Consider the following 24,874-nt stretch of genomic DNA (forward strand, 5'->3'; position numbering starts at 1 on the left):
CCAATCTCCAAAACTGACTTTCCAAAGCTGACTTCAGAGAGATTCTCAGACAGACGGAGGGCAGGGAAGGGGCTGGGGCCTACTAGGGTATTATTGTGATTTTAAATCTAAAAGAACAGAAGAATCCTTTATGAGAGGAAATAAAATATCTTCAAAGCAAACTGCTTTCTTGGAGAGCCTCCTAGAATTACATATAGGTGAGGAAAGAGATAGTAGGAAGAAAAAAAAAAAAAAGGGAAATTTCATCTAAGAAAGAGACAGACATGACTAAAAATCATCATTCAATCATCAAATGATACTTAGCTAGTTTTCTATGTAATTTTTTTCTGCTTCTAAGAATTATTTACCATCTAAAAATTTCATGAGAAGGAAATTTTACATTGTATCAGTATGAATGTAGTTCATTTTGAAAGGCTATATATATATACATATATATCAACTAGAAAAGTACCGTAATTCCCTGAAGACAAACAGAATTTTCTTTTGTTTACTTCTTATTTCTAATTTGTAAAATCTCCTTTTCTCTGCCCATACTCAGTCATTCTAACTGAAAGACAAGTTGCTTTCAGGTGTTCGGCACACAGACACACATAGGCTGGATCAGCCACGTCAATTCAACACAATTGTTTGAAAAGTTGAAAAGTTCAAACTATTTATTTAATGTCATGAAGATAAACCCAAGAAAAGGAACACATTTGACAGATAAATTTTAGGTGACTGAATCTTATAAACCCAAGGAAACGTATTAGGATAAGGGTTAAAATTAATAGTTTAATATATAAATTGAAAGTACATTTGATTTACCAAATTAGGAAATTAACAAAACTACCTTTTTTGCCTCAGGAGAAAGTTCCATTTAGTATCTATCTAAGGTGAAATCAATCATCAAGAGAATCTCTTTGATTCTCTTACTTCCAAAAATATAAGAGGGAAGCACTACTAATCCCTTATTTCACAGATAATAAAAGCAACATGCGGGATTTGATGAGCATGGGAAGGTTGGCACGTTCTACCTCAAGAATAGTGACCATTTTGTACCAAGGAAATCCATCAGTTTTCTACTCTTGAGCAGGTCATTGACTGACAGATGTAGTTTTTATCTATGCACTGAAGAAGTTGAACCACAGCAGTGTCAACTGCTGGTCATTCTAGTAAGAGATGAAATCAATTTAGTGAGAGTACAACAAGCACTATAAATGCAAAATATATTTTTCACTGTAGGACAAAGTTTGAAAGCCCCTGAATGAGATTATATAGGACCATACAGTTTAAACAATTTTCTACTTATTTCCAAATGGACCCAAGGAGTCTAATTTTAGCCCTTAATTAAAACAAATGCAGAAAATCAGAGACAAACAAAATCAGAAGGAAATCTCCAAAAAGCTGATGGAGTAGCTAAAATGTAAAACTACTTCTCCTTCCTCAGTCCCAACTCCAGCTTCTCCAAAAGCAGAACATGCAGTTAAGATTAAGAGAGTGTTGGATATAAGAAACTAGAAGTGTCTAGTTTGTAGGAAATCCCTAAATGAGGATGCTTTAGAACTCAGGGGCGGATATCACTGAGTTGTAATAGGAGGATTGGACTTGTGATGAAATAATAGAGTAAGTTTTAAGCTGGAGGAATAAAAGACAGAAAACACAGTGATACAAGATTCAGAGTGCAACAGACTTTAAAGGAGGAAATTCTCTAAATTAAAAAAGAAAAAAAGCCTAATTCATCAAAGAACCAGAGTTCTTTAGAAAAGCAGCTGATGCCATGTCTCCATTATGAAATGCACAAAGTGAGCCTATTGTATCTTGACATAATCATCCTATATCAAAAGCACACAGGAACCAACTTGAAGAAGCTTCCACTATCAAAGACAGGACAAACTGAACATCAGTAAGAAAATGACTGCAATGGATTGCTGAGTTTATAATGATAATTCAACAACAATAACTCTTCACTGGTCACGTTTAGAAGATGGAAACCTAATTTTGAAAACTGGTAAATAAAGAGAAAAAAATCATGTACTATTCTTTTCTTTCCTGTATTAATTTAACTCAGGTAAACCAAAAAGTCAGTAAGAGAAAGTTGCTCTTAATATAAGGTAGTCCTACTAATAAGTGAAAAGAGAAAGACCTTCTATAAAGCTCAATCCTATCAATGTTAGTGGACATAATGATGTGAGCCTAACTAGTGACAGACATACAGTAAAATCAATTATTTTAATGTTCAATTTATATTTTATTATAAGTGTTAATATCACTTTCTAAGGGGAAACTTAATAAATATTTGTTTTGTTTTGTTTCAAAATAAATTAGATGCCAAGTACCTTAAGTATGCTAATTGACCAGCAAATAATGAAAAGGATTTAGTCAAACATCAGCTGGGGAGGGCAAAATCATTTCAAAGAGAAGGTAAAACCCTAAGAAAACACTTGCAAGTGGAGGTGATGTGGTTTGACGCTTTAGAAGGAGGAGCTGCAGCTCTTGGATTTTCCTCCCTTTCTGCTCCTACTTTTCATGGTATCTCAAAAAATGAGGTGCTCTAAAGTTAAAGAGCATAGAGGAGGTAGAGAGCAAAGCCACACACCAAAGAGAGATTCCATTCTGACTTTTCAGAGAACACTATTGGAAGAGGCTCTCCTTAAGGGAAGAAAAGTAACGGGCACCTGAGACAGATGATGACACTGAGGAACTTCTGAGCTCAGGTTCAAGGGAGAGGAACTTAAAGAAGAGAACGGTTACTTATGTTTTTGAGAATGGTACAACTGCATGCCTCTAGAAATATCTGTATTTTAAAAAACTGCTATGAAATTATGTCATTTAGTGTTGGCTAAAATTGCTTTTAAAGAACCGTTTCATTGAAGAAATTATTTCTATATGAAAAGCAGAGACATTTGAGGAGTTATCTGCACATAACCCAGTGAACGATTTAGAGCAGGAGATTTTAGTTCCAGCTTTGCTAATTAATTAAAACCGCCTGGGCTCAACTTTCTCCTCTATTAAAAAAAGAGCAATAGTATTTCTGCTTCCTTCATAAATTTTTGGGAAAAATTTACAAAGGAGAAGAAACTTTTTTTACTCATGAAGAATTATATACAGTTTTGAAATTATTAAGAAAATATTTGTTGGATACATGAATACACACTGAACATCAATGAGAGCCTCTACCTTCCGGCTAGGGAATGTTTAATCACAGCATGCAACTGGTATTTGGTGTCGGCATAACAAAGTTGCAGTGAATAAGCACATTAAACCTATTAAGTTCTGTAACGATATAATTAGATCTTAAGGGGTAGCTGCTTTGTGACACCATTTTTTTGTTTTTGTTTTTTAAAGATTTTATTTATTTATTTGAGAGAGAGAAAGAGCATGAGAGGGGGGAGGGTCAGAGGGAGAAGCAGACTTCCTGCCGAGCAGGGAGCCCGATGCGGGACTCGATCCCGGGACTCCAGGATCATGACCTGAGCCGAAGGCAGTCGCTTAACCGACTGAGCCACCCAGGCACCCATACCGTTTTTTATACACGGATGGACAGACATGGTAGCACAGGATTCAGTTATATTTTTTAAGCTCTGAGAACTGGGAAGACCTAACAACGCTTTTTAGTAATAAATACTTGTAAGCACATCACTGACGTATGAGTGATTACGCAAGAGACTGACTTAACATTGAACCCATACTGCATCACTACTCACAAACTATGTGAACCTGAGCCTTTGCAGGCCTCAGTTTCTACATCTGTAGGCCTAAATATTAACAGTACTATCTAAAGTGGGGTGTTAAGGGAACCAAACAATGCCCACAGAAAACACCTAAAAAATGTTAACTCTTCTATTATTACGATTATTGTCATGAAAATTTACATTTGATTTCTTTCAATTGAACTGGATACTTGATTAGTTAGAACTCAAAGTAGTGTTTCCTTTTATATATTTTAAGGGAAGTTGTTACCATGGGAATGGTGAATAAGACAGGAAAAGTTGAGATGAAAGTTGGAACTTACCCTGAATTTTCAACTAGAATATTTTCATAAGGTTTCTTCAAAATTTGCCCGTGTGTGCACGTAATCACTTTGGATGATTTCTGTTCTTTCTTTAGATTAACCAACGCATACAAACTCATCCACTCAGACACCTGTTCTTGCTCTGAGCCTTTCCTAGGGCTGTACTACCTCAAATGCCCTTCCTTCTCATCTCTGTCCTCCCATGCCTCTTCCACCACCGATACTTCCCCAACGATCTCAATCTCTGATGATCTGCCCTCCTGAGCCCCTATATCTTATAGGGCCTATTTTTTTATTTGACCTCATCATATTGCTTAATATGTTAGAAAACTTTTCGATGCTTCTATCTTCTTTCTCAACATAAGAGTGTATACTTTCGGGGCACCTGGGTGGCTCAGTCGGTTAAGTGTCTGCCTTCGGCTCAGGTCATGATCCCAGGGTCCTGGGATCGAGCCCCGCATCGGGCTCCCTGCTCGGCAGGAAGCCTGCTTCTCCCTCTCCCACTCCCCCTGCTTGTGTTCCCTCTCTCACTGTCTCTCTCTCTGTCAAATAAATAAATAAAATCTTAAAAAAAAAAAAAAAAGAGTGTATACTTTCTATCCATCTCCATATTCTCCACACCACCCAGCCAGCACTTACACAGAAAATATCTGTTGAATGAAATGAAACACAAAACCAGTCCAGACTAAATCACAGGATTAGAAAGGAATTTAAACATCATATAGGTCAATTCCTTAATCAATGCTTCCATCTTTCCACATTCTCCTAAAGAGATTATCTCAGCTTGAATAATTCTTTTTTAAAATTTTTAAAAAGTAATCTCTACACACAATGTGGGGCTCGAACTCACAACCCTGAGATCAAAAGTACCATCCTCCACCGACTGAGCCAGCAGATGCCCCTTGGCTTGAATAATTCTTGTAACAGAGAACTCACTACTACTCAAGACATTTATTTTCAAGAAGTTTTAACATGAGGAAATTGTTTCTCACATAGGATCTAGGATTATTACAATTATCTTGGTGTTCATTGCAGTCCCCTTTAGATCGATTCATCACTGATAATAATCAATAATAATTCTATTTATAATACAGCATAGTGCAAGGAAAACAAATGCTTAGTCTGCATACTCAAGGACACAAGGCAATGCGGGTTAAAGATGAAAACTCTGAAAAATGACTATGTGATTTGGGACAAATTTCTTTTACAGGATTAATGTTAAAAACAGCTAATTAAAATTAAAATTAAATACTAAATTTTAGAAATGCTAAAAGTAACTGAGGAAAGTTGGAAAGTTAATGTTTCACTTAATTCAGTTAAATATAGAAACTTAGTATTTATTTATAAAAAAATAATAAATTAATTTAGAGCAACAACAGATAAGCATTTGGAGGTATAAGAAAGGTTAGGAGCAATCAAATAGAAATCGGTCCATTTGTCTCTTAAATGTAGGTTAAAGGTTTCTTAATTAAAAACAAAACAAAACAAAACAAAACTCCATTATATATGAAGCAAGAGTTGGTCTTTGAATTGGTTATGGGAGTACTTTCTTGAAGAAATGTCTTTAAGTCCTTCTCAAAAGATTTGAGATTTTGTGGTCTATTATGGCAAGCCACAGTGATAAGCATTATTATTGTTCAGCCTTTTATTTCAAGGTTATGTAGCTGCAGTCTTAGGATGACCTAGGAACTGAGGAAGAAAGTCAACAATGTCTTTGCTCTTAAGCAAAGAAAAGCATTTAGAAAAAGTTACAATTAAATACCAAATTTTTGGTGAGAAATTACAACCATTACTGAGAAGAAAAAAAGAATATAATATTTGCTAAGTACAACAGTAGGCATATCAATCTAGTAGTAAGGAACTCAGGAATAAAAATAGAGAATTAGAAGTGAAAAGAAATAACTTTTAAGATGGACATATAAACAAGGGAAATTTGCAACAATAGAAGATTTAGCAATTTAGTACTATTTTGTTAGAAACAATAAAAGCTATCTGTATTTAAATGACAGAATAGAAAAAAAAGCATGAATAATCAACAGTAAACAAGAAGACATTCTTTTTGACTTGCAAATGTATTTTCTAAAGTTCTTCTCTGTCACTTTACAACTATTAGAGTTATTCCTGCTGACAAAAGGAGCTGAATTTTACCCAGCAATCTTGTAACAGTTTGAAATACAATTTTAAAATGAAACAAAATGTAAAAGGAAAACCAGGAATTTAATTTTAAATGGAACATCATTGTATGTAATGCATACCTAATAATATGAAAAATAAAGTAATATTAAAAAAGAGCAAAATTATTTTTGGTATGAGTCTTTTTCTTGAATAATTTATCAGTGTTGGTTTGATAAGAAAAGATGAAGCACTCTTGATAGGAGTGTAATCCAGAATGCTTGTTAGGATTTCTTTTTGTTTCTTCAGCGTGCTTACTTATTTTGATAACGCATCCAGGATCCCAATTTGGGTTAACTAACAGCTGAAGAGATCTGGTAGCCCAAGAAGAGATAGGGAATGTACGATATTCAATAAATGTTAGAAGGTCAGCAAGGCTGAGGTGAGGCGTGGGTTACACCAAAGCAAAGATTACTGTCAGCAGGCCACTCCTTGCCATTCTTCTTGTCTGGAAGAAGGAGATGAATTACCTTTTTTTTTTTTTTTTTTTTTTTTTAATGAGCAGGTTAGCCCATCTTCTCAATCCCATCAGAATGAAAGCTCCAGAAATATAGAAACTATTTATGTCTTGCATCTAGAACAGACCCCAGCACATAGTAGGTGCTGAATCAATCTGCTGACAGAATGAATATGTATCATGTCTATTGTGTGGCAGACCAATTGAAATGACATCCCAAATGATAACTGTGGGAACAGTGACCTCCTTGACTTAGGAGACCTTTTGCTCAGGGCATTCCAAAAGTTTTGCGGCAAGCCTTGAGGTTAGGTTTAAAAGTCCCAAATCAGAAAGCAGACCAATTGCCAACCAAACACTGCCCTGGAATAGTAGCCCCAGAGCCTGTGGGAGTGACAGAGAGCCCACGGAGTTGTACAGAGTGAGAATGTGGGTTGTCAGTGACCTTGGAGGCCCCAAATATCAATGTCAGTAGTTATGTGTTTACAGTCCTCTTTAATTAAAGTTTATTTGACAACTTGAGAGAGAAATCAAAAGATATCCTCTAGAGTATATTTCTAGGGGTCCCAGGAGTGCTGAAGTCAAAGGAAATATGAAAATAACCCAGAAGGAAACCTGGGTCCTTTTTACAACTGCTCCCTGACACAGGGTCACACTGGTAAAACTCACTCTGGAGACACCAGGGGAGGCAAGCGCTTTATTCATCCATTCTGTTCATTACATGTCCTGTTCTGTGCCATGCAGCCCAAGACAGACTGGCTCTGACCTTCACAGGCTTGAAGGATATATGTCACTTTCTACTCCTTGTCTTCCTTTCAATCCTAAGGATATAATTTTCCAGAAGAGAACTTTCAACAGAAAAGTGTTTGAAGGCAAATAGAAAGGTAGGTTGAAAACGATTAGCTGACAATTCTAGGAACAAAAGAAAGCATAAGGGGAGCCACGAGAAAATTTTCCAAACAAAAATGAAGAAGAGATGAGGAAGAAATCTAAGAAAGGGAGGCAAATGAAAGATTTTAAACTTTCTGCTGCATCTTTCCCTTTATTTCCTACTAATAAGAATCTGGCTTAGATAGCTTAGGTATAGAAGTCAACAAGACAAGTACAAACTAATACAGACCAAACTTCTAGATCATGATTCCCACAGACAGGAAAGCCACACTTGGGGCGGGGGGGGGGGGGGGGGGGGTCAGAGGAGGAGGGGAGAAGAGGGGAAGGAGAACTGATTCTTTTTAAGAGAAAGAGAGGATTCTATTATTTTAAGAACTGCCAATTAATGAGTACCCACTATGCCATGAGGCATGACACAGACGTTTTAAATTCATATTCACTACCTTTTATGGTACATTTTATTATGTGCTTAACAGATGACAAAACTAGGAGGTTAAGTAACTTGCTCAAGGTCATAAAGAAAAGAAGAGGCAAAGCTGGATTCTAACCTAAACCTCTGACTCCTAAATTTGAGTTTTTTCCCACAATACTGCCTATATAACATATATTTGTTCAGTGATAGAAGAGTGACGATATTAGATTTCTCTTCAGGGAGCAATTTCCCAAGAATGTATTTTCCATTTAGCTGTGCCTGAATTATTGATTTGCTTATAATTGCCATCTTTTACCATAAAGATCTATGTTCAATTTGGGGAATAAGAAGCCTATTAGAATGATAGTTTTCTTCATGATAACTATATCATATATCAATTAAAATGAACATAACTTCCTAACAGCCTGGCCAGGTGTTGCTAAGTACTATGATACCACATTCAACATCTGTGAGAATCTTCACAAAAATTACAAATGATATGCCAGGCGAGCTGCTCTTTCTGAATCTATGCATTCTGCAAAAAACTTCAAAAATCTCCATATACTATAATGAAAGCATATACAAACACAGCACCACAGAGGGAGGAGGTGAGGATGAGACTAGCGCGAATATGAGTAAAGCAACAGGAAAAAGAATTATGGAGTAGTCTCTTAAAGGATGAAACTCCCCCAGGATCAGGTGTACATCAAATCTTACAGTTTTTAAGTAGCTTCAATAATCTAAAAGTTCTACAGAATCTATCTCTACTTATCCAGTTAAAGAAGAAAACAGGCATCTGTTTTTCCGTCTTAAAATTTATAATTAATGCAGGGCAAGGGATCACAGCCAGCCTCCCCCAGCAGAGCAGTTACCTCCAATAACATGCTGTTTCTCTGGTTACAATGAATAATCCTTTTCGCTGTCTTTTTTGACAAAAATTATTCATGTGTTATTGGCATGTTACCAGGGAAAAAGAGCTGAGCTGAGCTGAACTTTCAGTGATTTTTTTAAATTCTATAATCAAATAGCAATTATACTACAATTTCATAAACTATTGACCTTTACCCCTCCCTCCTCAATTGTGCCCCAACATTTTGAAGAACAGAATCAATAGATGAAAACTGGCTTTCCATGAACCCTTTGAATAGCTAAAACCAAAGGAAAGACGGAAGAGAGATGAGGTGAGGCAGAGAGCTTAAAGCTGAAGTGACTAAGGTACCAGAAAAATTGTGATAGATTTCTCATCACCATGGCAGGGAAGTCCCCTAAATGTCCAATATCTGGCCCTTTCAAATGGACTGGATCAATTGTTCTCAACTTCGGTTGATGTAACATCATTTAAGCAGGTTTTACAAAACCTTTGCCTGGGTCTCACCTCATAGAAATTCTTACTTAATCAGCCTTGAATGAGACTCAAGCATCAGTATGCTTTAGAAACTCCCCAGGTGACCCTAATGTGCAGAGATCCACCAACCCAAGTGAATAAATGTAAACCATATTGGCAAGATTTTAACATCATTTTCACCTCACCTGGAGAAAAAAAATCCTAAAATTTCTAAACACCAAAACATGATAATATCAAGAAACAATATCAACAAACAATAATACACAATGGCAACAACAACAACAAAAACCTCTTCCAAAACCTAGGAGAGGAAAGAGGGTAGAAGAATTTTGCATAAAATCTTTTCTCTGTCCCTCTACTGTAGGAAGGCAACATTCACCAATGCTAATCATTAGACTTGGTGCCGGGGACATAAATATGACATCAGACATGAATTCCCCATTTTACAAATGAGGAAACTGAGCCTCACAGATGTGAAGGAACTTCCCTAAGGCCAAAGAACAGATAAAGACAAAGACTGAACTTGGTCCCAGATGTATCTCAAGTCCAAAGCTTTTTTCTCTTCTCCACATCTCCTGGAATATTTCTTTGCACTTGTGAACTTAACATGTGCTGAGACAGAGTGTAATTTTAGCATCATTTTCCACTGTAGGACCTTGAAGAGTTCATTCTAAGGAACTTAATCTGTAGCTCTCCTGGCAATTAGCAATCTGACATTGGCACTGCATAGGTAAAGGGGAGAAATATATAAAATAAGATTGGAGGGACAGGTAGTAGACTAATGGTAAAGGAGCGTGAATGCCAAGGAAAGAGTCTGGAATGAATGAATATATTAATTAACAAATCTACCTGTATTGAGTATATGTCCTGGGTTGGACAGAGAGAATTCTCTAAGGGCTAGAAAAGAGGGAGATAGTTATAGGTTTTAGAATTACTGTATCTAAGTGGCAATCTAACATGCCAAACCAGAAAACAAACTACAAGAAAAGAAAAACATATGAAAATACTCCTTTTGCATGGTATAAGCAGGAAAAAAAAACCCAACAACCCAGAAACATTATGAATAAACCCACATAAGACTCATTTACCGTTCTAAAAAATAAACTCTGAAAAGAAATTAGCATTATTTTAAGTCAAATATTTTTTATGTTATTTTTTATCATAGCTGTACTAGAATTTTTCTAAAGGCTGAATTTAGGAGCTGATAAAATAAAATTCTCCCACCCAGGACAGATGGTCAGCATGACATCCTAAGATTGAAGTCATTTATTAGCATATGTCAGAGTTAACAATAAAAAACCTTGATGAATTATTAGTTTCCCTCAAGGTAGAAAGCACAGTCTCAAATTTAAACAAACAAATTAAGAAATCAGAAAAGAGAAAAGAAAACCAATTCAGTCTCCCATAAAGCCAAATACCTGGTTAAAACTCTAGATTAAATACACAAATTAATAAGAAAGAAATAATAAAGCTGAATAAAAAAGGAAAGGCTAGGTTATTTTTCTTTTATTACTCCAACAGGACGATTTCATACTTTTTTTTTAATAAAACAACTTGCTTTTCTCCACTTTTAAAGAGATATTGAAAATTAAGATAATTTACAATCTTGCATACACATGTATACCCATCACTTCCTACATATCTAAATGTGGAAGTTTCCAACGCTTTAAAAAATGTAAAGCATTAAATAGTGTGCCATTTGGAATGTCAGCAGGGAATGTATTTGACATGACATTAAATTAAGCAAATTAACTCAAGTAGTAACTTCTTTAGTTATATTTATTATATCAAATATTTAGTGTTTATTTCATTGTATAGCTTTTTTAACCATACATGTTAACCCTACGTGAGTGTGTGTGTTTGTGCACAGATGCACATGCGTGTGCGATTGCATGTGGTGACAAACTGATACACGTGTTCATTTTACTCTGGGTCCTAGTCTCATGATTTCTTAAATTCTTTTGGTGTGACCAGAGTTAGCACAAATAAAGATAAATCGTCTCTATGAGATAGTAGCTTGTGATTTCTTTTAAAAAGTTTTCAAAGATTTTGTAACTTTTTAATTCTAGAAAAGAATTAGGACAATGACTCTTTACATACCATAATCTGTGATTTTACAGGACACCAAATACAGCTCTTTCAGGTTTTGTCCTTCCTTTGCAATGACCTCCACACACCTAAAACACACACAAAAAAGTGGTGAGTTACATTAATGCATTTCAAGTTAAATTAGCAAGAGTTTGGCCATGACTGTAACAGGAAGAGGTCAGCGTTTGATGAATGCCACAGCTCTCTTCTTTCAACAAACTTCTTTCAAGGTGTTTCAGGAAAAAGTGTTACATTCCCTACTTTAAACTCAAGTGCCCTAATACCTAAATGACTTTAATTAAGTGTATTTATGACTTGTGTATATTTTAAAACCAAAGTGATGAAAAAGAAGTATTTCTATAAGAGTAATATCACTTTTAGTCATATACTAGTAAACATAGGCTATATAATGAACATGTCATTTATATAATAATATAAAAACAATTTTAATGAAACTAGAATATAGATGGATGGTCATTATAGGTGGACAGTAATATTATTCATGGTTCAGTTATTAATGATGGAGTCTGGTAACACTAAAATACATATTTTTGTGTATTTTATTCAATATAAACCAGAAATATTTAAAAATCTAACTGATTATAGATGAAAGAAAAAAATATGCACATGTAAGAACTTTAAGATCTTTTACTTTAAAATTTTTAATTCTTAGTATTTTAAATGAATTGCATAGATATGTAATACAGACATAGATATGTAAGATTTAAAGTCTTTTCTGGTTTCATTTAAGTTAAAAGGTTTTTGAATGGTGCACTCAGATTTAATAGCCATAGCAGAACATGTACTACAGAATTGAATGAACTTTAAAAATAATGATTAACAACGCCATCCATTTTGTGGCTCAGTCTCCTATAATATCAGAAAAACCTGTACAGTCATACTGACACACAGGAATATGCATCCTTCAATGTAGTCGCTGTTTTAATCTTTATAAATAACAGTTAAGTAAAAGGGTAAAAGCAACAAGAGTCATTAACCTTTTCTAGGAAGTAAGGATCAAGTAATTTGATACCTGTGTGTACAATCCATCAAAAAATTACAGAGTATCCATCTCTGTCTTGCAGATATTTTATTTGCTGTCTGGCTTATTTGTAGGAATCTTCATAAAATGTCAGAAAATTTTATACAATTTTACTTCACATAATTCATTACTGAAGGTTAAATTAGTTATAAAGAAGACATATTCTTTCCTTTAAAGTATTTTTATAGAATATTGTTTTAATGGAATGATAAACATTTCAAAGTTCTTTGGAATAACTGAATAAACATTCTTTTTTGGCTTTTTTTTTTAAAAAAAGGATTTATGACAAAAACGGAGAAGTTCTTCCATGGCTACAACAGAAAACTTAAAACAGCAATACAATGCAATTACCATTGACACAGCTTATTATGAAGGGAAAATTTTAAACCTAATTCCATGTCATTTGGCTTTAATGTAATATTTGAATAAACTCATAAAAAAGGAAGGACAAAAGCAGATAAGATATTACAGGCAACAACTGTGTTTTATTTACAACTTTAAAAATAAATTTTCACATGCTAAGGATAAAAATAAAGACCCTAGATGATTACAAAATCCTAAATTAAAAAAAAAAGTCTGACTACTTTCTGTCATATCAAAGATACATATTTCAGTCTTCCTCTCCCACCTACCCAAAGTTAACAGATGCAGTATTCTGTATGACCACTACAAAATGAAGTAAATTAGTACAGAAAAAATGTTTATGTCATTTATTTTGTTCTCATGCTCTTTCCAAATAGTCCAAAAAGCCTGATTTTTTGTGAGCCACATTTGATTGTGAAAAAACTCTAAACAAATGTTTACCTGCATTCCTGCCCTTGATTCTATATAAGATACACTACAAGCACACAGGAATATTTAAAGACACACAGAGCCCACTACAAAGAGCAAATAACACAAATTGATTTCACTGTATAAGCCAGATCAAATGTTATTTCTTAGGCAACAAGAACCAGTATTCATATAAAATAAGATAATCAATCACTGGATGAAAACTCTCTAAAAACTGATGAACGGCCATGAGCATCAGGTTTCCCCCCTGTGTGTCAGAGGGAAGTTTTTATGAATAGATATCATAAGTAAATTTAGCTTGAATATTCAAGAGGCAATAGCCAAGAGATAACACATGATTAGGAAATAAGCAGTAAATATCTTTTAGACAGAAAAAGAGAAAAGAAATATAAGAGAAAAGCACTTTGCTTTTACAAAGGATCACCAGGATTTTTGCTCTGTTTTTAAAAGTTCAGTTGCATAAGGTTTTCCAAACAGTTTTAATTACCCTGTAATCAGAGCCAGTGTGCTAGAAGTTACACATAACACGGAAGTACTCCTCGAATAAAAATTTGTGGAGAAAAAAACATTCCTTGGAAGATTTGTAGCAAAATGTAATTTCTTTAAATACCACATCATTCCCAGATGTGGTATTTGAGGAGAGAAATCCCAAGTTCTGTAAATCTGGACTGAATCTCTCAACACAATAATATTACACAAAATTGAGTGGTTCAAATAAATAGCTAAAATAGCTATTGTTTTGAGAGTTGAAAGTGAAAATGGTTTGTATTGTCCTGTTACTGCAAACTGACGGAAATGGAACCCCACATCAGTTGGCTAGTGCCTGCAACCTGGTGGCTAGTCCAGGTCTACCTCCCACGCAGCCTGCAGTGACAGCACGTCTTGACAAGAGGCCTGCATGGTGACTATCCTTTCCTCCTGAAACTTTTAGAGTCCATTATAGTATGTATTTACGGGAAGTACATGAACATAACTCTGGTCTGTGGACTGCATTTACTCTAAATAATTCTCTGTTTTAAAAGAGTCTTGGCTCTAGTCATGACCTTTAGTGTTATTAACATCAGAGCATTTCCCAGTTCACCGTATAGTAGGAATGCAGGCAACAAACAAGGTGGTAAAGCTTAGTAATTATTGAAACTTTTTGACGATAGGTACTTATGTAAGTTTTTTAAAGGGTATTTTTTAAATGGTACCAATAAAATAGAGAATTGTTTGTAAAGTGATATAATCTTTAAGAAGGAGAGTAAAAGGGGTGCCTAGGTGACTCAGTCAGTTAAGTGTCTGACTCTTGATCTTGGCTCAGGTCTTGATCTCACAGGAGTGAGTTTGAGGCCCACATCGGGCTCCACGCTGGGTATGGAGCCTACTTAAAAAAAAAAAGAAGAAGAAGAAAGAAAGAAAAGAAGGAGAGTGAAAGAATCAAAGGCCACGTTTAAAACCTTTGTTTCTCCATCCCCTCTCCTATTCACAGATAATGCATAGGAGAGTATCCATTAATCTCAATGATAAATTATAGTTTTGTCCCTAGGGATAAGCCAGGAGTCCCTAAACTCAGAATCTAGAATTCAAACTTTTCTCATTCTTCACCCCTGTTCCCGCTATCCCTAAGGACAAACTTCAGAATATCATATGACTGACATCCTCCATGGGTCAGCACATTCAAAGATTTCTCATTTTATGCATGCCAACATAAAGAATTCTAAAACTTGGGCAAAGAACTATATCCTTAGGGAAAGTAACAATCTATAAGATTATTAAGGAGAAATTAATAATGGGAAAATGGCATAGTGGAAAACTGCAGAAAATCAAATATTCTTAGACTACTCCATGAATGTCAAACACAAGCTTACTAAACTATCTTCCCAAATTCTGAGAAACAAAGTGAGATGTATCTTCACAAGAAGGAATAAAAAAATCTGGAGAAATCCACTCTATTCTCACCTCCATGAAACATAGAACCACCTGCCTCCTTTGAAACCCCATATTCTCATTCTCTATAACATGAAGCCTTATATGAAGACTTTCTCCAAATCCAATGTCCTAGGTTCAATATATTTTAGTTTATTCTGAATTGCCTCCCCTCAAATTATTTTCTTCTTTTATTCTTTGACAGGGTTCAGAAGAAAAAAAAATTTTTTGTTGCTGAGAGAAAGAGAACATGGGGTGAGGGGAGGGTGCTACAGAGGGAGAGAATTTTATTTACTTATTTATTTATTTATTTATTTATTTACTTATTTACTTATTTATTTATTTTCAAGAGGGAGTGGGGAGGGGCACAGGGAGAGGGAGAGAGAGAATCTTAAGCAGGCTCCATCTCACAAGCCTGAGATCATGGCCTGAGCCGAAAATCAAGAGTCAGACGCTTAGCCAACTAAACCACTCAGGTGCCCCTGAAGAAATTTTTTTTTAATTGCAACCATTGTAAATTCTTGAGTAACAGTTGTTGAGTGTGTGTGTGTGTGTGTGTGTGTGTGTGTATACATACATATATACATATAAACTCTTCTAGAACTCCAAAAAGCATAAGAAAACCTGCTCCAAAGTATCCAAAGCATCCAGAATTATTATTTATAATAATGCAATGTTATGCTCACTTGCTTTTGATAATGTTCTAAAATGCACCTGAAATATCTGATGAAATGTGAAAAGCAACAAAAAGGTTACTTTTGTCAGCTATATAGGAATTTTTTTTGAGAAGGCATTTACTTAGTTTCAGTGGAGGGAAAACCTGTCTCCTTAGCAATAGACTCCTAATCACCTGATTTATGTGAAGGGTAAAGGTTAATGAATTAAGCTGTGTAAGCTTCAAAACTATCAAAGGAATTCAAAAGAGCCTTGAATTATGGAAAACAATGGCCCATTCTACATACATAACAAATTTTTATGTTTTTTGTCTCCTACTCAGAAGCTGAAACATGGCATTAGTGACAATTGAAAAGAACTAATGAGGAAATATGACTACAGTGCTTGCAAGAGGAGTGTCCTAGGAGACCTTGTTACTGTTTGTGATGTGCCTAAAACCCCAAAGAAGCTAATTGGAGCTGCCAGACACTGGTTCGCAAATCTCACTTTAAAGGACAGGCTCAGTCACCTTAGGGGTGTGGAAAGAAATGTCCCCATTAGAGATGCATTAGTATGGGCTTGGTGAATTTCTAAATAAACTTTAGGATGTTCTTTCCTAAGTCACTTTTATATTTGAATAATAAATATATCTTCAAGCAGAGGAAAAAATGCAACAAGACAAAACAACCCCACAGATTTAAAACAAAAAGTATGAAAAGGGCTGTAAAGTAATTGGCAAGTAAGTACAACGGGGAGCTAGATATCTTTAAGACTGAATAAACATGGAGATCAAACCTTAAAACTCCTGAAATGCAAACACATTGTAAAAGTGATATATTGGGGGATTTAAGGAATGGAACTTCATTTTCATCATTTCTTGAAACTAAACAAGCCAATAAGCCACCCTATGTCATATAGCCTATAAATGGGTAAAAGCATAAGAAGCTGCAACTCACAGACACATACAAATGAAAAAGGAATACAAAGGACTTACAAGATCTAAAGAGAGCAACAAAGGAGCAAACTTAGTCCAATTCTGTGCTACGAAAGCTCATACTGACTTCAGGTCATTTAAATGATAGCAGAGGTCACCAAAACACAATTTGGCATCATATAGAAAGAATAATGATATTTGATTGATATTTCTAAATCCTCAAATTGAGTTTTACTGAAGAATAATCCGATCCCGGTGTAGCAAATGAATTGGCATGATTTACAGGTACATCCTGCTTTCAGAAAATGCCCCATATAAAAGATTTCTACTTACACAAAAAAGACATATTTACAGGTAAACATGTACAAGATCAATCAATTCAATAATCTATTAATAATAGTACATTCCCCCTTATTACATAGGACTATAATTGCATCTATAAGCATTCTATTTATAGTTACTTTTTCTAGTAATATGACACTTAACCTCACAGAAATAATATGCAGTATTGTTGTCTTTAACTTGAACAACTGCACATAATGACAAATGAAAGACACAAGGAACCAAAATGATACATGGAGTGACCTTTGTATTTTATGATACACTTTCTTGTAAATGTTCTTCTATTCCATCCCATTAACAACACAGTACCAAATACATACACAAGTCAATTTTTCACATAAACTTCCAAAAATATTCTCATAGATGTTCACTGCAAGAGAGATTATTTTTTAAAGGTTGAGTTGCGATGAAAATGCTAAAGCATTTGCTCAAAGCACGTTCTTAATATACCACAGGGGCAAAGACTAGCAGTGACATGCAAAATGTCACCAGCTCTACCAGTTAACAACAGTTATCTTGGGACACTCATTAAGTTCTCACTTACCAAATGTTATTCTCCGGAAAGCCAATATCTGATTAGTGAATCTAAGATTAATTTAGGCATTTGCTACTTAAAACAGTGGAGAACTGATGCCCATTTTGTCACACAGAGATAGCGAAAGGTTACAAAATGAGAATAGGTTTTTTTTCTTGAAAAATTAGTATTTTATTCCCTTAGTTTTATACTCTGCCTCTCGCCCTGTACTTTTTAATGGATAGAGAAAAAAAATAGAGAAGACCCAGAGAGGAACATCATGACAGTCTAAGACTCTGGAATTGGCAGTGTTTGTGAATGCATGTGAATGTATGACTCTATATGAATACAAATAAGCCATTTTCCAGCTCTGTCCACTGGAAAGGCCTACAAATAAACCATAAGTAGCCTATAAATGGAAATAAATGGAAATGAAACTTAAGTTCTATGGGTTTGCACCTTTGCCCACAGAGGTGTTACACCTTTAAGGAAGGCGAGCAGATGTTGTCATTGCTGATTCATTCTGGACCACTCTTTCCCTCTGTGTCTCTAACATCAGGTAGGTTTCCCAACTGGTGAGTAAGTAGGAGTCAGCACTGAAAAAAGGAGTTATACAACAACAATAATATTTTCTAATATACTTAGGAAAGACCATTACTACCTAGCTCTTACAGAAATATTTTGTTTCTTCATTTATATAGTAAAACAAGGTTTAATTTATTTCTTATAGTACTTTAAAAATGTTTTTCAGATAGAATGAAGCCTGCAGTATTTTAAAAACGCACATCTTCTTTAAGCTACTGAGGAACAAGATGGTTAAAGGCTCTTCCAAAGTGGGTGGGGGAGGGAGATTAAACTAACAAATTTGTGATAAACTTGGCTTTGGCTTTAATATTTCAGATATATTTATCAAAAAGTCTTAATTTTAGCCATTGTTCCATCCTTTTACCACAACTACACTAAATCATTACATAACAACTTGAGCTCACTTCTAAGTATTCCTTAAAATATGCAAGAGACAGAAAAAAGATTATAAGGTATTATTTATTTATTTAATTCAACCATGTTTTATTGAGTGAGAACTATGTGTTAGAAATATTAAAAGATATAATCAGAAAGCCACATTATTATAAAATGATGGATTTAATGCTTATAACCTTGATAGATCAGGTACTATTTATTTTGTTATTGTTGATAATAATATTCCTACCTAGGAGCAGAAAAATCGTATCACTGAAAATAGGTATATTTTCAGGACTAAAGGAAATGCTAGAAGAGAAAAGGGGAGGGAAATATAAAGGCAAGACTTCCTATTTCAGCAGTTTATTCGTTCTTCAATGGGGAAAAATGCAGTTACTTTGATATAGGAAAAGTTAAGAATCCTCCTCCTTCCTTTCAGCTTTTTGGGGTTCCATCAATTTATGACCAATAACCCTGGGGGAATCCAGGCACTGCACAATTTTGATACAGTTAAGACTGGTGCTATCTTTATGGTTTTCTGGCATATTTTAAGATAGAGGACAGAAGAGAAGGTTTTATTACTACATGTTACAAAAATTTATTGTGTGGAAGCAAAAGCCCAGGCCCTTAAAAAAAACTCAGGAATATAAAAACATATAAAACTATGGTCCAGTTTAGTGAATTATAATTCATCAGAGGCCACTCCTTTTCTGCAAAAAAGTGAGGCAATATTCTGGCAAGCTCTAAACCAAGCCCTACCACCACCACCAACAATAAATAACAACTTTAACGGTAAAGCTAGAAATATTTCAAAGAGATTGTTAGGCTTCCAAACAACTAAAATGAAATTTAGGTGGACTATTAAACATATAACTGATAATAATCTCCCTGCCCATCTCTATCCCATTTACCCTAATTGCTCTAAGTACTGATAAGTCTCAATTCAAGAGACATCATATACTTTACACTCACCTTTGATTTAAAATGGCTAAGACTTAAAACTAAATTATATTAGTGGAATATAAAAGCACCCAGAAGATGAGGTTTCAGGCATCATTCAGGAAAGAGTTAAGCACTTCTTTACCAGAAGACGCCACAAGTCGGCTTTGTAGTGACTAATTGCCTCTTTAACCTCTGTACTCTGGGAGCTGGTCTATGTTTCAATACCAGTTTTGTGATAGAGCCAAAGACTGATGTTCAACATAGACCTCCCATGACCTGCGTAGCCAAGGAGTTAATTCAGACAAGATGCTGACAAAAGGTTTTCTTCTTACTTGGGAAGGCACACAATCTCTTTTTGGATAAGCCAAATCCTCAGAAGACTATAAAACACAGAAGGTAAAGACAATTTATAAAAGTCAGAAGAATGGTTTCACTTTGGCCAACAATGATTCCAAATATCCAAATGCACCATTCAAAATTTTGTTTGAGAAATGGTTTTAGTGATAAGAAAAGAAATAGATTACTTATTTTAAAATGCAATGAAGAAAGCACCTAATTCGATATCTTTGAAAGCTTATAATTAGATAGCAATAATAAGACACAAGGAAAGGAGGTCAACATTCTCCATTCCAAATGTTTTCTATATGCTTCAAGCATTCATACTCAGGAAGCCTGTACTTTGTCATTAATTTTTAAGCTTAGAAAATTTCTGTCCTGATCACAAACCAGAAGAAGAATTTTTACAGGTGATTTTCAGTAGTGATTACATAAAACGATTTCTGCAATTGGGAGAAAAGCATAGTGAAGGCTTCTTGTTAGTTTCTAAAAAAGAAGGGATGAGGAAGGAGTTCTGGACTGGGGAGCTGGAAAAGGGCAGGCAGTGGTAACAAAGTAACCCACATAATTTATTCACGAAGAAGCAAAAAGATCACATGGGCTTGATGGAGGCAGGCACATTACATAAATTTGACTTCACTAATATTTAGCTAGATTGAACTCTGAACCCTCTGAGGCCTAAGTATCATCAATGCTGAATTCATAAAACCTACTTCCAAAGCTCTGAAACTGCCACTGCTTTATTCTTATTTTTTCCCATATCATTACATAATTAATGTTCATGTCAGAGGTAAAATAATCTTTGCTCTTACAGGAAAGAGAGGAAGCAGGTCACGTTTAGTTGTGTTAGCACACTGAATTCACACAGAGAGATAACTTCTTTACTTAAAAAAAAAGAACGAATTCACTTCTTTTTCAAAAAAAGAAAAAAACAGTCCACATATTTCTACAAATGACAATAAGGGTCATCAACCAAGACTTCTCTTGTGAAAAATACGCAGTTTACATTTTGTAAATCCCAACAGAAGGATGATGGCTGGTTTCAGTTAATTTTTATCTATCTGAAGAATATAGAAACAAAGTCCTCCAAATTTTCTTCTTAAATAACATTTAAGTAAATACAATATAATGAAATTTAGAAATTCCAGGGCAAGGCTACTGAACCTTACTTAGTTTTTCTGGCTACCAGGCCAATTCAATAATTCCTAATATAAAGTCCACTTGCCTATAAAATACCTATCTAGAGGATTCCCTCTTAACTCTATCCATCAATGAAAAGACTTGTTCATCAACCATTTAATTTTTATTTCAAAAGGGTATGTGGTATGTATGTGTGTATGTATGTGTGCATATACGTATATACATTTATGAATATAATTCTTAACAAATACGTTTTCCATTACCAATACTGTCATTAAATCAACAAACATATAACTGTTATAAATGCACTTAGTAAAAGAATTTTAGCAGCCTAGCCCCTGAAATATCATAATCACTAAAATCCGGGTTGCTTTGCTTGGACAAATTATCAGTCTATTCTCTATGAAGGGAAAAACCACATCTCTGTTTCTGGGGAGAGTGGTGGAAAGCTAATGAAACCAGTGTGTAAGACTGATCGAAACCATGGAGGGAAGCATTACCCAATTTCCCCTTGCAGAAAGTTGCAAAAGCATGAAGAAGGAAGAAGGTCATTTCACCATTTGTTTCAGACAGTGGGTACCTTTGCAGGCAACATCATGTCTGACAGCCAGCAAGAACAAGCAACACTCCCAAACCCAGTACTCAGCTTTATGTTATTTTAAATGACAAATCAAAATGAACACCACATCTCTGGCATATTTCTCAATGCTCTACTGTTGATTATAGTTTCAGTTCTGTCTGCATAAGCAACAAACCATGTAGCAAAATGGAGTAACAATATTAAGATTCCTGCTCTACACACACACACGCACACACACACACACTTCTCTCAAGTACCCAATAAAGGAATACATTCTGCTATTCTGAGAAAAAAGCAAGATTGAGAATTGACGAGAGAGTTTATTGTTTTTAAAAGTCATTAGTGGAATAAAGAGGCAAGAGCAATGCCAGGGGTTTGAAAAAGGCTGTCAGGTAAATGTGCTCGGAATCAATTGCTCAGTTTTGTGCTTCCATGGGTCCTGAGAGTATAATGAGTTCTGCCCTAGTAATGACAGAATTTTATTAAAAAGTAAAATAAAATTAGAGCACAAATTCCTTTTTGTGATCGTTTACTGAAAGGTCAATACATAGTCATCAGACACACAACACACTTAGGCCATCTGGCAAAATTGGGGGTTTGGGGGAAAATAATGGCAACTTAATGCCACATCATACTTTTAAAAAGGTGAAAGCAAATACAAAGGGCAATAGTATAAGCAAGTCAGCAAATGTGATATAAACTCAGGGATGTACTAGTTGAATTAGTGGCTTGACTTAAGGTTGCGGAAAGAATATCGTAAAGAGGAAAAAGAAGAAAACAATATACACAATGCATAACAATACAAATATATAACATATATGCAATAATTCTTGTTATATATAGCAGACATATACAATAATTCTTGTTACATATAACATATATGTAATAATATATAACATATTCATATATTTCATCATTAGTAAGGGACCTGAATTTATTTTATCTGTTTACTTATATCCGGCCTTATTCCACTAGAAATGCATACAAAATTATAAAAGAAATATTTAAGGCAAGAAAGGTAAGAAATATGGATAGTAAGTGAGTTAGGGGTATACTCATCCTAAAGGGATTCATATGATTCAGTCCTGAAAAGCCTCTACAAGTGGGTTAAGATTTTGGAACAGCTTTCAAGGAAACAAAGTAAAGAGGCAAGTACGATTATTTCTTAGATTCATAATATCAATGACTTAAAAAAAATCAGATGTTCAAAAGAAGCTACGAAAAAGACTAGATATGCTGAACTCTACCTCTGAAACTAATATACTATATGTTAATTAATTGAATTTAAATAAAAAAAGACTAGAAATGCTTGAGGCAGTTCTGGGGAAAGGCTAAATTTTCAAGAAAAGTATCAAAATATTCTGCATCATTTAGAAAATTTCCTTTCATTTCTTAACACAATGGACTTAATCCACGAGAAACTGGCCATTCAAAAAATTTGAAAATTAAAACTATATTGCACATGATTAATAACATAGTATAATAATAAAACAGATTTAGCTACATCAGAATTTTGCTAAATTTTAATGTTTCATGCACAAAATCAATCAGTTACGAATAATGGAAATATGTTTCAGATGCTCAGACTGTCAAAGTTGTGTGAGCGTGTATGTACGTGTGTATACACAGTCCTGGTGTTGGGAATGTAATTCAACTTTTCTAAATCTTCTCTGTAAAATGGAAATTACAATATCTACCTCCAAGGATTTTATACAGGTTACATTTCATGTTTGCAAAGGCTCTTTTAGTTATTCAACAAACATTTACTAACCCTTACTATGGATACTAACTATATGGATACAAAGATGGATAAGCTAAGTCTCTTCCCAAGAGGAATTCACAATCTTGTCAACTTTAACATCCTCCACACAAATAAAACAGGGTTATTTAGAACAGAATATAATTTCCTAACATACATTTTTCAGAAAACTAGCACTTTGGGGCTTTAATAGTTGGCATATACAAGAAAGAATGTATGGTTCAATAAGTTCATGTTAAATCATTTTTTTCCTTAGTAAAAGGAAAGTAAAGCACATAGGACAGCACCAGGGACACAGTAAGCAATTAAATGTTAATTAATATTATTTAGGCCTTAGCACAGAACTTGGCACATAAAAAAAAATGCCTGTAGCAGGCTGAAGAACGGCCCCCAAAGATAACAACTCCTAATCCACGGAACCTGTAAATGTTACCTTATATGGAAAAAGGTTCTTTGCAGATGTGATTAAATTAAGGGTTTGGGGATGGGGAGATTATCCTGGTTTATCTGAGTAGGTTCTTAAAACAATACCTAGTGTACTTATGAGAGAGGGGCAGGTGGAGATTTGACACAGGAGAGAAGGCAAAATTACTGGAGGCAGAGATAGAAGTGATTTGGCCACAAGCCAAGGAATGCTGGTAGCCACCAGCAGCTGAAAAGAGGAATAGCAGATTCTTCTCTAGAGCCCTCAGAGGGGGGCTGAAACCTTGATTTTGACCCAGTGAAACTGGTTTTGGATATTTGGCCTCCACAACTGTGAGAGAATAAATATTTGAGGGTTTTGTTGTCTGGTTTTTGTGCCTGGTTTGAGAGATTTCCTTTTGTGAATTTAAAAAGGAAAGGAGACAAATTTCTCTTTTATAAAAAGTAGGAGTGCCTTTCTGGTGTAGGTGGCTGCAGAAGAATTTAGTTTTGGTGTTACTGCTCTGTAATTGTTCAGGGTTACCCAATGAAGACTTTAAAGACAGAGCAAAAATCTGACTTGCCCCTCAACCAGAACAGGTCAGAAAGCTGAGGGAGCAGCGTAGCCTGCCCTGTAGTCCACGTGGCAATACCCTGTGACCCTAAAGCTGGTGTCACCCTCCCTGCCCGGCGACAGCCTGGCGCTCGGCCGCAGTGAGTGTTTGGCCTGTCACAGGCGGCTTCTGAGAGCACCTCACCTGGAGACCCCACCTCATTCTCTCCTCTGCAGGCAGGCAAGGGCTTGCCGAGCCCCAGTGTCCAGGGTCCAGACTTTGGGCAAGGTGAGGAAGCGACACCTGCAGGAGGCTGTACCCCCCAAAGAGCGAGTGTGTGTAGAGCGAGCTCTCAGCGGCAGCCGCCCCAGTGCCACCTGCCAACTGTGAGGCGGGCCGATGCCCTGTGCAGAACGGCTTTGGGGCCGGGCGGGGTGGGGGGAGTGGGGCGGCTCTCGGTTAGGTTGGGATCCGATCCTACCAGCACAGTTTTCTCTGTTCTCTCTCACTGACTGGTGCTCAGGAAACCCTGATTCGCCTGCTTCTTATTCTCTACATGATTCCATCAAGCTTCCCAGCAACTCTTTCATTTCCTCCTCATGACTGGAGAATCCAATTTTCTAGTAGGCTCTTTCTCTTTGGGTGTTTGAAATTCCTCTTTC

General features: G+C 35.4%; 1 protein-coding gene across 4 annotated transcripts in view; it reads right to left on the bottom strand.

Annotated features, from left to right (window-relative positions):
- FBXL17 (F-box and leucine rich repeat protein 17) overlaps window positions 1-24,874 on the bottom strand; it is a 515,189-nt gene that overhangs the window by 149,324 nt on the left and 340,991 nt on the right. For all 4 annotated transcript variants that reach the window (XR_010413178.1, XM_045899686.3, XM_045899676.3 and 1 more), the window contains one exon: window positions 11,366-11,442. Coding sequence is in view for 3 of the 4 variants with exons in the window: in XM_045899686.3 (XP_045755642.1) it covers window positions 11,366-11,442 (77 nt within the window). In the remaining variant the exon portion in view is untranslated. The remainder of the gene's footprint in view (window positions 1-11,365; window positions 11,443-24,874) is intronic.

Source organism: Mirounga angustirostris, unplaced genomic scaffold (genome assembly GCF_029215605.1).
Source record: "Mirounga angustirostris isolate CCGP_5_RB_7025 unplaced genomic scaffold, mMirAng1.0.hap1 SCAF_7, whole genome shotgun sequence".
Lineage (NCBI taxonomy): Eukaryota > Metazoa > Chordata > Mammalia > Carnivora > Phocidae > Mirounga > Mirounga angustirostris.